Raw genomic sequence first — 13397 nt, forward strand, 5'->3', positions numbered from 1 at the left:
CTCTTTGCAACTTGTGGATGATTGAAAATGTGAGTGGAGAGTCTGGTGCCAACCTTGGTACCTGTAGTAGCAAATAGAAATATGGGCTGCAAATCAATTCTGTTTCTCAATGTAAATTATTCATCAACACGTCACTAAAAATATATATAAAGTTAAACTCTGCATACATTTAAGGTATGAATTAATGGAATAGTGGAAATATGAAATATTTTGAGTGGTTTGTGGGTAGCACAGTTCGTGCACCAGTATTAAGCACCAGAAATCTGGGTTTGAATAGTGTGTTGTCTGTAAGGAGTTTGCATGTTCTCCCCATCCCTGTGAGGGCATCTTCCCGGGGCTCCAGTTTCCTCCCACCCTTCAAAAATGTGGGGTTTGTAGGTTCATTGGTGAGCAAGGGCTCATGGGCCAGAATGGCCTGTTACCTAAATTGAAAAAAAAATCAAATTTAATGGAAAAGGTTGTTGCACCAATTAATCAACCGTTATTTTTAGTAATTAAAGTACTAGTACCTAGAAATACTGTTCATTTCCAAGTATTATTGCACAAAACTGATCTAGAAAAGTAATGGAAATCCATTAAGTTAATATAATGGATTTTGGAAATTTCAGTTGAATACTACATCCTTTTGAACACAAAGATGAAACCAGTTAAACTTGATCTGAATGCATTTTACAGGCATATAAATTTAAAAATGCAAGTTTAATGCTTGAGATCGCTTTTGTTCATAATAACCAGTCAGAATGTTGTAACAAAAGCCCAAGCTGCCTGGATTCCACTTTTTCTGAGGTTCACCAATATCTCACAATTTCCCAAACTGAAACTCTTGTCTGAGGGAAAAAGGTGGATAATTTCCTATCCAACAAGTTACTAAATATTTGTCGCAGCTATGAGGTTCACACTCCCAAGTCTCCTTCAAGATATGTGACTTGAGAGGGGTAAAAGGAGAAAGATGCAGCTGTAGAGTAGAAAAGGTGAAACGCAGTCCCTGTGATTATAGTAAAAACGCAGAAAAGCTGGAGGAAGTCAACAGGTCTTGCAGTGTCCGTAGGAGGTAAATATGTATTACTCATGTTTCAGGCCTGAGCCCTTCTTCAAGGTACAAGTAAAATATCAGGCAGGCGTCTGTATTAAAAGATGGGGGAAAAATGAAGAATGGCAGGGGAGGAGTACAGACCAAGATAGAAGGTGTTAATTGGAAATGATAAAATTAACAGAAAAGGAAAGGTGACAATTGATTGGGAGAGGGGGATTGTTTTTGGCTTTGTGGAAGAAGACAGGGAAATATGGGGTAGGGCAACAAATAGAAACTGGAGAAATCAGCATTAATGCCATTGGAGGGTGCCCAGATAGATGAGGTGTTGTTCCTCCAATTTGTGGGTGTGTCAGTACATGAGACCATGAACAGTCATGTCAGCGAGGGAATGGGGCAGGGAACTGAAATGGGTGGCCACTAGGAGATTCATACTGTTGCAGCAGACAGAGTAGTGGTGCTCAACAAAGCAATCTCCCAGTCTGCATCCAGTTTTTCCAATGTAGAGGAGACCACAGTGGGAGCACCAGATTAAATAGATGACCCATGCCAATTCACAAATGAAGTGAGGGATTCCCAAATGGCAGCAAGATAGGAGGTGGGGGTGCAAGTGGAACACCTCATACGGGTAGGTGCCGGTGGTTGGGGTGAATAGTGGTATAGATAAGGGAGTCACACAGGGAACAGTTCCTACAGAAGGGGAATATACATACATCTGGTGGTGGGATCAAGTAGTAGGTGGCAGAAATGTTATGTTGGATGTAGAGGCTGGTGAAAACAAGGAGACATGGGGCAGAGGGGCCTAGGGCAGATATGGAGAATATACAGGTGAGGGCCATGGCTGGTGGTAGGGGAAAGCCAAGTTGTTTGAAGGATATCTCTGATGGCCTGGTGTGAAAGACCACATCCTGGGAGTAGATGCAATAGAGATAGAGGAATTGAGAGAAAACAATGGAAACAGGTGACAGGGTGTGAGAGGTGTAAAAATACCTGTGGGAGCTGCTGGCTTTATGGAGGATGTCTATCGAGAGCCAATCTCCCAAGATGGAGGCAGAGATCAAAGAAAGGGAGAGCATTGCTAGAGATGGACCAAGTGAATGTGAAGTCAAGGTGGAAGTTGGCAGCAAAAGGGATAAAGTCAACAAGCTCATTATGGGTGCTTGATAACAAAGTGGTCATTGATGTAGGGGAGGAAGTTTTGATGATCTTGCCTCTGAAGAATTTGTACCATGGATTGGTCCATGTAGCCAACAAAAAGGCAGGCAAAAAGGGGCAGGCTACCCCTTTACACTGGAGAAAATAGGATGAGTACAAGTTCTGCCAGCCAGGGGGACTGCTTGGGTCTGTTGTCAAGAAAGAAACCAAGGGCTTTGAAGCATTCGATATTGGGAATGGAGGTGTATAGTGATTGGATCCATGGAAATGATAAAGGTGGTCAAGCTCAGGGAACTGGAAGTTGTTCAAACGATGGAGAGCACGTGAAGTATCACGGATGTAGGTGGGAACGGACTGGACTAGGGGGACAAAACGGAGTCAGATAAGCAGAGCACGTGAAGTATCACGGATGTAGGTGGGAACGGACTGGACTAGGGGGACAAAACGGAGTCAGATAAGCAGACACTAGTTCGGTGGGGTAGTAGCATGCAGAAATGATGGGTCTGCCAGGACAATTAGGTTTGTGCATCTCCAAACTCAAGTCTATTCATCTCTATTTCCAACTGGTTTATTTTAAGTTTTAATTCATCAGTCAACACTGCTTTGGCAATAGAAATGTCACATTCTCACAGTCTATTGATTCCAGCAAGTTACATACATCAAAACTGCCAATGTTTAACTTAGATATGCTACATTCTTATCAATGCTGATATCAAAATCTGTGTGTGACACATTTTGCCAGATACATCTGGGCAAGTGGTATTCCATGAGGACAAAATGTTGCCTGGTTTGCAAACTAGATGAATTATAATGTCACATGGTTAATATGAACAAATGGATTTAAATATACACCAGTACGAAAGCAGATACATTCTGATGCTGTTGGATCAGCCCCTTGAGCAGGGCCAAGCATTTGAATGAACAAAATTCAGTTTCTGACTTCAGTTTTATCATTTATCAGAAATTCAATTGTTGGAAAGTACAAATTATTCACTGAACATCTGCCAAAAAATCCTGCCTGCACACTTTCACATTCATTTAAATTTTTTTTCTCAAGTTGATTAATATTACACGTCAAATACTTTGAGGCATTTGAAAACTACCTGGAAACCATTGAGAGAAGGGAGTTCTGGACATTTTTCTTATTAGCTAAGGTAATTTTTCACGTCTCCCAGCATGTACTTGACTGCTGGGGAAGATGTCTAATCTCAATGCCCATTTCTTCAAGAGAATTCTATTAAAACTGAGTTCAATAATGAAAAGACATTTATATACAAATAACATGATAAACTTTTTAAAAAAACCCCACTATACCCATTGCATAGTTTTGTTGTGAATTTAAGCTAATGGGCTCTCTAATCAAAGGATCAATAAACAGATCAACAGAATCCAGTGACAGTACATGAGATGCTGTATCAGGAAGTCTGACAAGCTGCAGAGCCACAGTCGATCCATACATATACAGCACTTGCATTAATCAGAATGAATACTCCAATAATCTTGTCAAATCCTTTATTTGCAGCATTTTTACTTTTTTCTTCACATGCTCTCTTTAGTAATTACAAGATAAAATACAGTATCTATTTACCATGCCACATTTAGTGAAACTTTCCCTCAGGATGACACGCGACACTGACTGCCCAGTGTATGTTTTCTACAGTATTTGAGCCCATTACATAAGAGTCTGGATTATGCTACTCAATCCCTTTTCTGCATGACACAACACATCCTTACAGCTTCTCTGATATTTTTTTGCCGACATAATCAACACAAGTTCAAAATCAGTCCTTGGCTCCCTCCTCACATATTCTGGCTGGTGGTTCAAGAAAAAGGTTAATTACAATCGTTATAATATCTACCGTGTCTACATTTCATTTAACTACAACTTTGTTGGCAGAGGTTACCACAAATTGCAAGTTATTTATCAAGAAATGGATAAAAGTGGAGTTAGTGTTTGTCTCCAGCTGCCCTCATCTGTCAGTGGGAATGGAACCATACGGGCCTCCAGTCAAGAAGATTTTATTAAGTACGTGCTTGAACCTGACAAGTGTTACACAAAACTTTTATTGTTACATGAGCAATGCTAGCCCAGAAATCAATTTCAGAATTTAGAAATGAGATTTGAATTTTGAAACATGAATAGGACAGATTTGTTATTTTCCTTCCTATCTCACCTTTGCTGTGTAATGCTGATTGAATCATGTGTGAAAAATATTGCAAGACCCATATTTGACCATTAGATTCCATATTCCCATCCCTAGGAATACAGCATTGATTAGAAACATATATAAAATACCTTGATATTGGAGGAAAATTAAAAACAATCAAAATACTTTGCTTTGGAAGTACTCGTGGAGATTTTAATAATGTAGGTGGACGGCTATTCATCAAAATTCATAATGTTTGATGTTCTAGTCCTCAAGTTCAGAAGTAGGGACAAGAAATAGAGCAGGAGAGAACAAGCATAAAGAACTCTGATAGGGTGGTCATTACCAAATGACAGAAGAGATGCTGCTGCAAACCTAAATATAAAGGCAGACCCAAAAGATCTTGAAAAGTAATGGCACAATCTGTACCACCATATTCCCATAAAAATTGGTTATGTTTTAAAACTGAACTCAACATTGAGCCTCCAGAATGCACATGTCCTATCAAAAGGAGTTTTGGCTGCTTTGCGAATTTCTGTTTATCTGGTTAAATATTTGAAACCAAGGATGGGAAGATTAGAATGGAAATTAAAATGATTATCAACCAGGTATTTAGAGGCGTGCTGTCAATCAACTAACCAAACTAATTTGGTTTGCCCACACGATTGCAACGCAAATGGCAGATGCCAAATTGAGACTAAATCTGTTCAGATTTCAGGGCCTTAGATGAAAGGAAGAGAGGAGGTGATTAGGTTTAGCATCACCTGCACTTGTATAGGACTGAGTCTGAGTGATAAAATAGACCAAGTACCAGACAAGGAAGTTTCTCTCAATGCCAAAATGGGAGCAAAAGATGGTGGCGGCATAATATTCAATGGAGAATGGATGATGAAAGGGAATACTATGATGGTTCTGGACAAATGGGTAGAGGTGCAGATGCACAGGAAATGGAATGATCACAGCATATCCTTGGACTGGAAAAAAACCAGAGAAAACAATACTGAAGATAGGTTTATCAGAACAGCCAGGATAGAGAAAGTCCTAATGCAGGAGTTTATAATAGAAGGTGGGTTGCATTAGGTTGGAGTTCAACATGCAAAAGCAGACAGTAAACAGTCATAAGCAGGTCATCCCCAGAAACCGAGAAATAGAAATTGTAGTGAAAGAGCTGGAATTCAAAGACAAGTTGAAAATTGGAAGCAAATTGAATGAATTTTCTAGGTTGTGGCAACTATCTTTGGAATTAAAAAAGAAAATCTGCAGATACTGGCATCTAGTGCAATACACAAGTGCTGGAGAAAAGCAGGTAGCCACTCACATGCCTAAGTAAAAGGCAGTCAACATTTCAGTAGAGCCCTTTGTCAGGGACGATGCTGTGACCTGATGAGTTTCTCCAGCACTTTTGGGCATTGCAAAGATTTTTATGCACCCATTTAAAAAAAAGCAATATAAACACCCAAACAAGTTTTGAAAAAATAATGGCACATTTGGAAGTTCATGTACATGAAAGTACACGAATGGGGACTGGTTGGGTTTCCTTACAAGCAAAGGGCAACAGCCCGTGCTACTGCCTAATGGAGGTATAAATGGACTGCACTTTGGTTCGGACTGGATACCTCATCCACATTGATGGGAAATATTCGGCAGGCCAGGCAGGATTTCTGGAAAGAGATACAGTTCACTTATTCAGGTCCTGGTCCCTTTGTCTCAAACTGTACTGTATCTGACGATGGGACACACAAGAACTTTGCTGTTTTTCTTGCCACGGGTGCTGCCTGACCAGCTGAGTGTTTCCACATTTGGCAGATTTTCTTCCACATTGTTGACTGCTTTACTCCGCATATCAAGAGTGAAATTTGCCAATATTTCTTTATATAAACATTTGAAGGCAAGTTACTAGTACTTGACTTATCTAATCATCATCCTCACATTGATCTATATAACTTCAGGCTACCCTACGCCCTTACAAGCCTTTCTAGTCACAAGTCTTCCACAGCCCTGCATTTCAATTGTCCATTCTGCCACTGTTGGCATTACCTATTTTTTTCTCCACTTGACAGAATTGTCTCTACAAATTATGTTTTACCACTTAAAATATAACATTTTAACTCATATTTGCATGTTTTATTCTCCATTTTTTTAAAAAAAAGCTTGTAATTTAGATCTGTGTTAACCAATTCTGGATTACTATCTGCTTGGGGAGTATCAAAGGAGCTTCATGTATTTTTCTCCTTCACAACAATCCAAAAATGATCTTCCCAGAAGGCAAGGAGACTCGTTCTCATGCTTGGGTTCCATTCAATTTCCCCAGACTGAAGCTCATGGTACAGCCAACTATTGACACACTGCTGCTTCTCACCACTTCATGGAATGCCCTTAACTCATCCCTTATTTCAAGCTATCACTTGGGATTGGAGCCAATGGAAAGGTGACTGTAGTAAACAATTACAAACTCTTACTTGTCTCATAAATAATGCATATTCAATTATAATAACAAAAAGAGGACATCTATTTTCAACTGCATTTAAAAGTTAGCCTAGTTCAGCATCATGTACAACTAACATTATTAGACAATTCTTTGAACATCTTACTGCCATTTTATAAAAGCAATTTAATTGTTTTCATTACAATGGTTGAAAAGTTTCAAATTACATTCCATTATTAGCTTTTCTGTATTAAGAACTTTTAGTTTTAAACACTGGACTGGCTGCTAAACCATACTTTATTGTAATAATGTACAAATATGTATGAAAGGTAGAACCAAAAATTGTGTAAGGGAAAGTCAGAAAAACATGATGAAAATTCAATAGAAATAAAAATTACCTCCATATTTTCGCAGCACTTTTACTTAAACTATATATGGCGAATAATACAATTCAAATAATTAAGCACCTTTATCTTTTACGTAAAAATTAAGACATTTTTAAATTGTTTAAAAAAACTCAGCCGGTTCTTCTGAGGAATCCTTTTTATATACCGGTTTTTAAAAAAAAATCCTAACACCAAATTTTAACAGCCCTTAACAGCGTTCTCCATCCCACCATCACCCAAGGTTTTTGTCATGCAGAGACAAAAAAAAAGCATTACGTTTACATGACACTGGAACTGATATTTTTCAGACCAATGTTTCAATTTAGGTATAATTTTATTGTTTTAAGCCAAGTAACACTTTGAGGAAAACAAGAACAGCAGCAATTTCTATTATTTTCTCTGGTAGCTCACTTGTATCGATATACAACCATATATTTTGCAGTTCAGCTTCACATTGTTTAACCAGTCAGATGCAATAATCACATCTCCATCTGAATGCACAGTATCAATAAAATATTGAGTAAAATGATTAAATTCACAATAATTGCATTGTAAAGTGGTTCACCTTGAATACTTCAGAAGAAAATGCAAAAGATACCTTGGTATTTGTCAAGGTCACTTTAAAATATTATAGATCAATTTTAGATGGATAATATTGGCTCTAAACCATATTATATAATAAAATGAATCATATTTAAGATTAAAAAGAAACAAATAGCTTTCAACTTCAGTACTACTTTAAGGCTGATTCATGATAAATTCTATGGGGGTAGTGTTGGGAAGGAATACTTTTTATGTAGGAATATTGAACTGCAGTTAAGTACTGAGCAGTGAACTTGTCAGGGTCATTAATGTGGATCATGGTATCAGGGATGGAGTTAATTCTCTTGCCACTAACATTTGTATCTGTCAAGGGTGAGCACTTGTACTGCTCACCAAACTGGTCTTGAAAACATGATTCGAATTGTACTTCTCTAAGTGGACATCTCCAAGAGGTTCAAGCAGTTGGGTTGAGTGCTTGATGACCATAAAATGGGCATGTTTACATTGAAGTATACCTTTCATAATGTTGCTATTGCAGTAGCTCTTTACTTGTGATAAAATTATGTTTCACATGTATTTATTTCATAAAATGCTAACAATTAAGACATTTTATTAAATACGCAAAAAGGCAGACTACATTGCAATCCTACATTACTGGTTAATCCCTGTGAAAGGATCAACCATTTTTACTTGATCAAAATCAACTGCACATTAAAAAGGAAGACTTACAAAATTAGACAGGAAGGGACTATGAATTGTTTGTGGCCTTATCCTACTTTTTATTTAATGCAAATTACAGTACCAGTATCTATTCGGAACTGAGTCACATAGAACGATTGTATTTACAGGGATAAACATCAAGCATACGTCACAAAAATTTATATTAAAATGAAATAAAACTTCAGTCACAAACAGAAGCATTTCAAGTAATAATGTTAAACAGATTTTTTTTTTTGCTTTTGTTTTTTTTAAAACCAAGACAGTTCACAAGTGATGCAAAGGTTGTATCGTATCCACAGTCCTTTTTGACAGAGGTGGTCACGCTTTTGTGTACAGGCTGTGTGAAGCATAGCAAAACATCTCTAAGCGGATTATACAGGCAAGCAGGTAGTCACACAAGTAAATTACCACTTTTAACCCTTTGTGTACCAATTGCAACATAAAAATCAAGGATATAGGCAAGGACGTCAACATATACCCTTGGACAATTTCAAAGATTTGGTTGGTCTTTACAACATTGTAATCATTCATTTCATTCTAGTGATCCAACCTGGACAGGCAGCAACTGGAAACCGGTCCCACCACTTCTGGAAAAATAAAAGCTCAAACTCAAAACTGAATCGATGTTTAGCTAAATTCTGCCAACTCTGATGTCACTTCCTGTACTTCTCTCAATTCCACTATCTGAATCTATTCAGGACCAGAGAACTGGACAATACTCCCAATAACTAAAAAAAAAGGACTGAAACATCATTGGAGCCAAAGAATTGGACTTGAATTTATTTCCAGCTGGCTAGCAAAATGCTTATGAAGAACTAATTGCTTCATTAATGTCTACATTTCAAAATAATTTTCTCAGTAAATTGCCTCAAGTTTCATGTCTGCTCATTCTCCTTCCCTTCTCTCCCTATAGGAATATTAAGAGCACTAATACAGTCGAGTGCCCCATATCTGAAGATCCGAGAACCGAAAGATCCAAAGACCAAACTTTTTTTCAATGGCAACATCACAAGTGGGGAAAAAACCCAACACCTTGACTTGCCCATGTGGGGCTCTGATGCTCTGTTGGCGCCAGTTTGATTACAATAACAGTAAAACAAAACCAAAATCCTTGCTTCTAGCCGGGAAGATGCCAAACGGAGCTGGGTCCAAGTCTTCAGCGTCGGTGATGTTGTTCAACCACTGATACAGGGATTCTGCTGATGCTACTGTGCTTAGTTCCATTCTCCCAAAATCGGAAAAACGTCTGATCTCAAGCATTTCGGATACAGGGTACAGTACCTGTACTTGTATTTGGAGATGGGTACTGGTGGTGGAATAAATAATATCCCAGTGAAAATATCTTTACACTTCAATGATAACTCACTCATTATCTGCTTTGACTTTTGCTTCCTGCATCCCAAATTTTTAATGGGTCCATTTAGAATTTTATAACTGTTGGGCTAAAATGACAAGGACCTGTTAAGCCTTTTGTGGCTCACAACAGGGGAATATTAAGTTTTTATTTTCAAAAATGCAATAAATCTGTTTGAATATTCATTTCCATATTGTCAAAATATTTGGTGCTATTAAAAATGATTTAGACATAAACAAAAACACTATAAACCAATCTCAAAAGCTTTTTTATAATTTGGGATGCCATCAAACTTGCCAGAGCTCAAAGGTTCTGTGTACATGCCAGTCCAGGATACAAAGTCAATAGTCAGGTCTGCACAACACTTCTCCTGCAGAACCCAGCTACATCTACTATAAAGAATCATACCGCTACCTATTACCGCTTTATTTAAACTAATCTAAAATAACTGTTCCAACTACCAGGACTCTTCTCGTGCTCCACATCTTTTCAACAGATTCTGTAGTTTGTACTGGATAATGCTCAAGAGTGGAACATGGCTTAGAAACAAGTTTCCCAATGTATTTTATTTTAAATAAAATTAATACAAGAACTTTCAGTTATCTTCCTGAACGTGGAGACTTTAATTGTTTATTTTGATCATACCCTCAAACAAAATTCAATATCTCATCTTCTCATTAATGGTCGACTCAGAGCCTTAGGTCCTAGTAAGAAAAAAAACGAACTGAACTGAAAGACATTAAATAATTTGAAAGGTTTTGAAACATCAAATTCAAGCAATTTCTTTGCCATCACTTTCCAAACTTTTCATCCGCCCACTACATTCAATGGGTGTCACGATAACAAATGGCGAGAAAAAATATTTTCTTCCTAATAGTAATGCAGGATCTCAAAAAATGAAGTCCATAAAAGCTTGAGACTAAGTATTATATTTAATCACCTGAAAATGCATGGAACTGTTATGATATACTATTCAAGTTCCAAAGGATAAAAAAAAGTGACAAAGTGGATAGTGTACATCCCATGACAGGAATAACTGCGGAGTCTGCTTGATTCAGCTCAGAGAATCATTCACTCCTGGTACAATGCAGAAGCCAGTCCATACCTTGTTGCTTGCAAAGGATATATACCTGCAGCCAGAGGTGCATTAAGGATGACCGAACTATTCTGATTAGATAAGCCCTTTCTTTCTAGTTCAATGCCCACTTTTTCCACTGCTATATTTCCTCATTACATATTCAATACATCTAGTTTGTGTGGATATGAAAACTGTCAAAAATATCTCCACTGTGGTATTTTAATTGAAGTTGTGGCTATGACTGTTCTAAACACAGAAAGATAATTTGGAAGGAGAGTTCAATTGGCAATAGGAACTTCCTCCTTTAAAGGCACTAAATCAGATCCTAATAGTTCTCTCATCCTTAGTACAAATCCCACTTGAAACTTTAGAAGCTGCAACTGGACCAAATAAAGGCAACAGTTCCAAAATAAAATAAGCCTTCTAATGGGACACTCACTCCAGTGTTAACTCGGTGCACACAAGATAAAAGCATTTGGTAAAACAAAACTCATTAAAAAAAATCAAAATTTGCATTATAAAATGTCAAATAATTATATCATTTGTACATTAAAAATTTTAAGTTCATGCAGCACTAGTGGCGACTCTGCCGGGTTCACTAGTAGCGACTTTGCCGGGTTCACTAGTAGCGACTTTGCCGGGTTCACTAGTAGCGACTTTGCCGGGTTCACTAGTAGCGACTTTGCCGGGTTCACTTTCATTCCTAATTTCATATCCTACACAAACTTTCAGAGTAAAACAAGGGTTGATATAGCACATTACATGTTCAAATAGCTGGTTATACATGTATATGATGTACTAAAATTTGTACTGTAAATTTCTTTCAAATTAGTTCTGCCAAATAAACTGAAAACAATTATTTTTTTGTTGAATACACCAGCTTCAAATCTCAAATCGTCATAACCTGTTGAGAGCCCAAACATTTTAACTAAAATACGCAACTTTTGAAGTGTTCAACAATTCTGTACAACTCTTTTCCAACAGCGGTGAATTTGATAACCCATAAAAATAAAATTCTCTGATTAATAGGTCAACTTAAAAAGGTACATAAAGGGTTAAACATGAAAGAAACAGCAAATATACTTCAGTTAGGGACAATTAAAAAAAATTCAAACGTTGGAAGCAAAGGCACTCCAAACTAGATACTATACAGCACTAAATTCCTTGTTACATTGTAGCCACATCTATAGTACAGAATTGAAACTATGGCTTTAAAAGCTCTCCTACAATTAACAAAATTTGCCCTGAATGTTTGTTGCTCTCATCAGTTCCCAGGTCCACATACTTTATGTACAAAAAAATAAAAAAGGGTGGGAAGAAGAGGGAAGAAGTCTGAAATTAGTTGGATCATTTTTTTTTCTTTACACACCTTCAAGAACTCAAGACTGTATTTCAGTTGGTGTAGCTCAGAAACTTACTGAGATCTATGGATTTACCTGTACATTTAACTTGGGTATACACACGACAATGATTTTGCAATGTCTTTTTTTTTAAATAAATGAGACCAGTACAGAGTGCACTGGACCACACACACACAAAAAAAATAACCATTAGCCCTGAACCCTGAAATAATCAAGTGACAAAATAGGTAGTGAGTGGATTGAACTTCACCTCAGCCAATACAGGGAAATATTATGATGACCATAGAGTCTCCATTATTTTTGTAACAGTGATTACGAGAGTGGATCTGTATTGTCCATTTGTGCTGGAACAGATAAAGCCTAATAACATTACCAAAATTCTACCATTTCTTTCTCAGATTCTTGAAAAAGGAATCTGATGGCAGCCTTTTTGCCAATTGAAACCCTGCACTACACCAGCGAGAAACACACCTCGGTGTTTCATGTGTTTGGACTAAGTAAGGGAAATCAAACGCTATGGCAGACTTCAATAAAAGATTGTCGAGGGAGGAGTTAACCTTGCCCCACATTCCTTTTCAATCCCTCTTCAGTGAATAAATGATTGGTTTGTATTTAATTTGTATATTTTTTTAAAACAAGATTAAATAAAATGACCAGTAATGACATTGTTTTTCCATTTGACCAGCAGTTACAGCTGACTGGAACTATGAGGTGGAGATTCCCCGTTCTCAGGTCGAGTTGGATGCAGACGCTGAAGCTGCATTGGTTGTCTGTCCACGGTCCACAGCAGCATTTGTATCTAGGGAAGAAAGTGGGGAAAAAATTCTAGTTTAGAAAACAGCTGATTTGTGCAATTCATTTTGATATGCTACCCAAACTTCATTTTTGAGGAGGTATCAATCATAGCCAAGCCCATCAGAGGCTGACACGTCCTATCCATTGAAGACATTAATGTGAAGCACTGTTTGAAGAAGGCAGCTAACATCATTCAAGACCCCTATCACTCTGGACATATCTTCTCGCAGCCACCTTTGGGACGGTGGTACAGAAGCCTGACGACCAGAGCCTCCAAATTCAAGAACTGTTTCTTTCCATCGCTGATCTGTCTCTTGAACCTCCTCTTATGACATTAACCATAAACAACTCTGACACCAGAAAAATGCCTGCCTGCATTATTGTTCTGCCGCCTTTTTCTTGC

The 13397-nt window shown here is 37.7% G+C and overlaps 1 protein-coding gene across 5 annotated transcripts in view; it reads right to left on the bottom strand.

Moving 5' to 3' along the window:
- Window positions 1-7458: 7458 nt before the first annotated feature.
- Window positions 7459-13397, bottom strand: part of gsk3ba (glycogen synthase kinase 3 beta, genome duplicate a) — a 154172-nt gene continuing 148233 nt past the window's right edge. For all 5 annotated transcript variants that reach the window (XM_069888495.1, XM_069888499.1, XM_069888498.1 and 2 more), the window contains one exon: window positions 7459-12998. In XM_069888495.1, the coding sequence (XP_069744596.1) occupies window positions 12928-12998 (71 nt within the window). In that variant the 3' untranslated portion in view covers window positions 7459-12927. The remainder of the gene's footprint in view (window positions 12999-13397) is intronic.

Source organism: Narcine bancroftii, chromosome 7 (genome assembly GCF_036971445.1).
Source record: "Narcine bancroftii isolate sNarBan1 chromosome 7, sNarBan1.hap1, whole genome shotgun sequence".
Classification (NCBI taxonomy): domain Eukaryota; kingdom Metazoa; phylum Chordata; class Chondrichthyes; order Torpediniformes; family Narcinidae; genus Narcine; species Narcine bancroftii.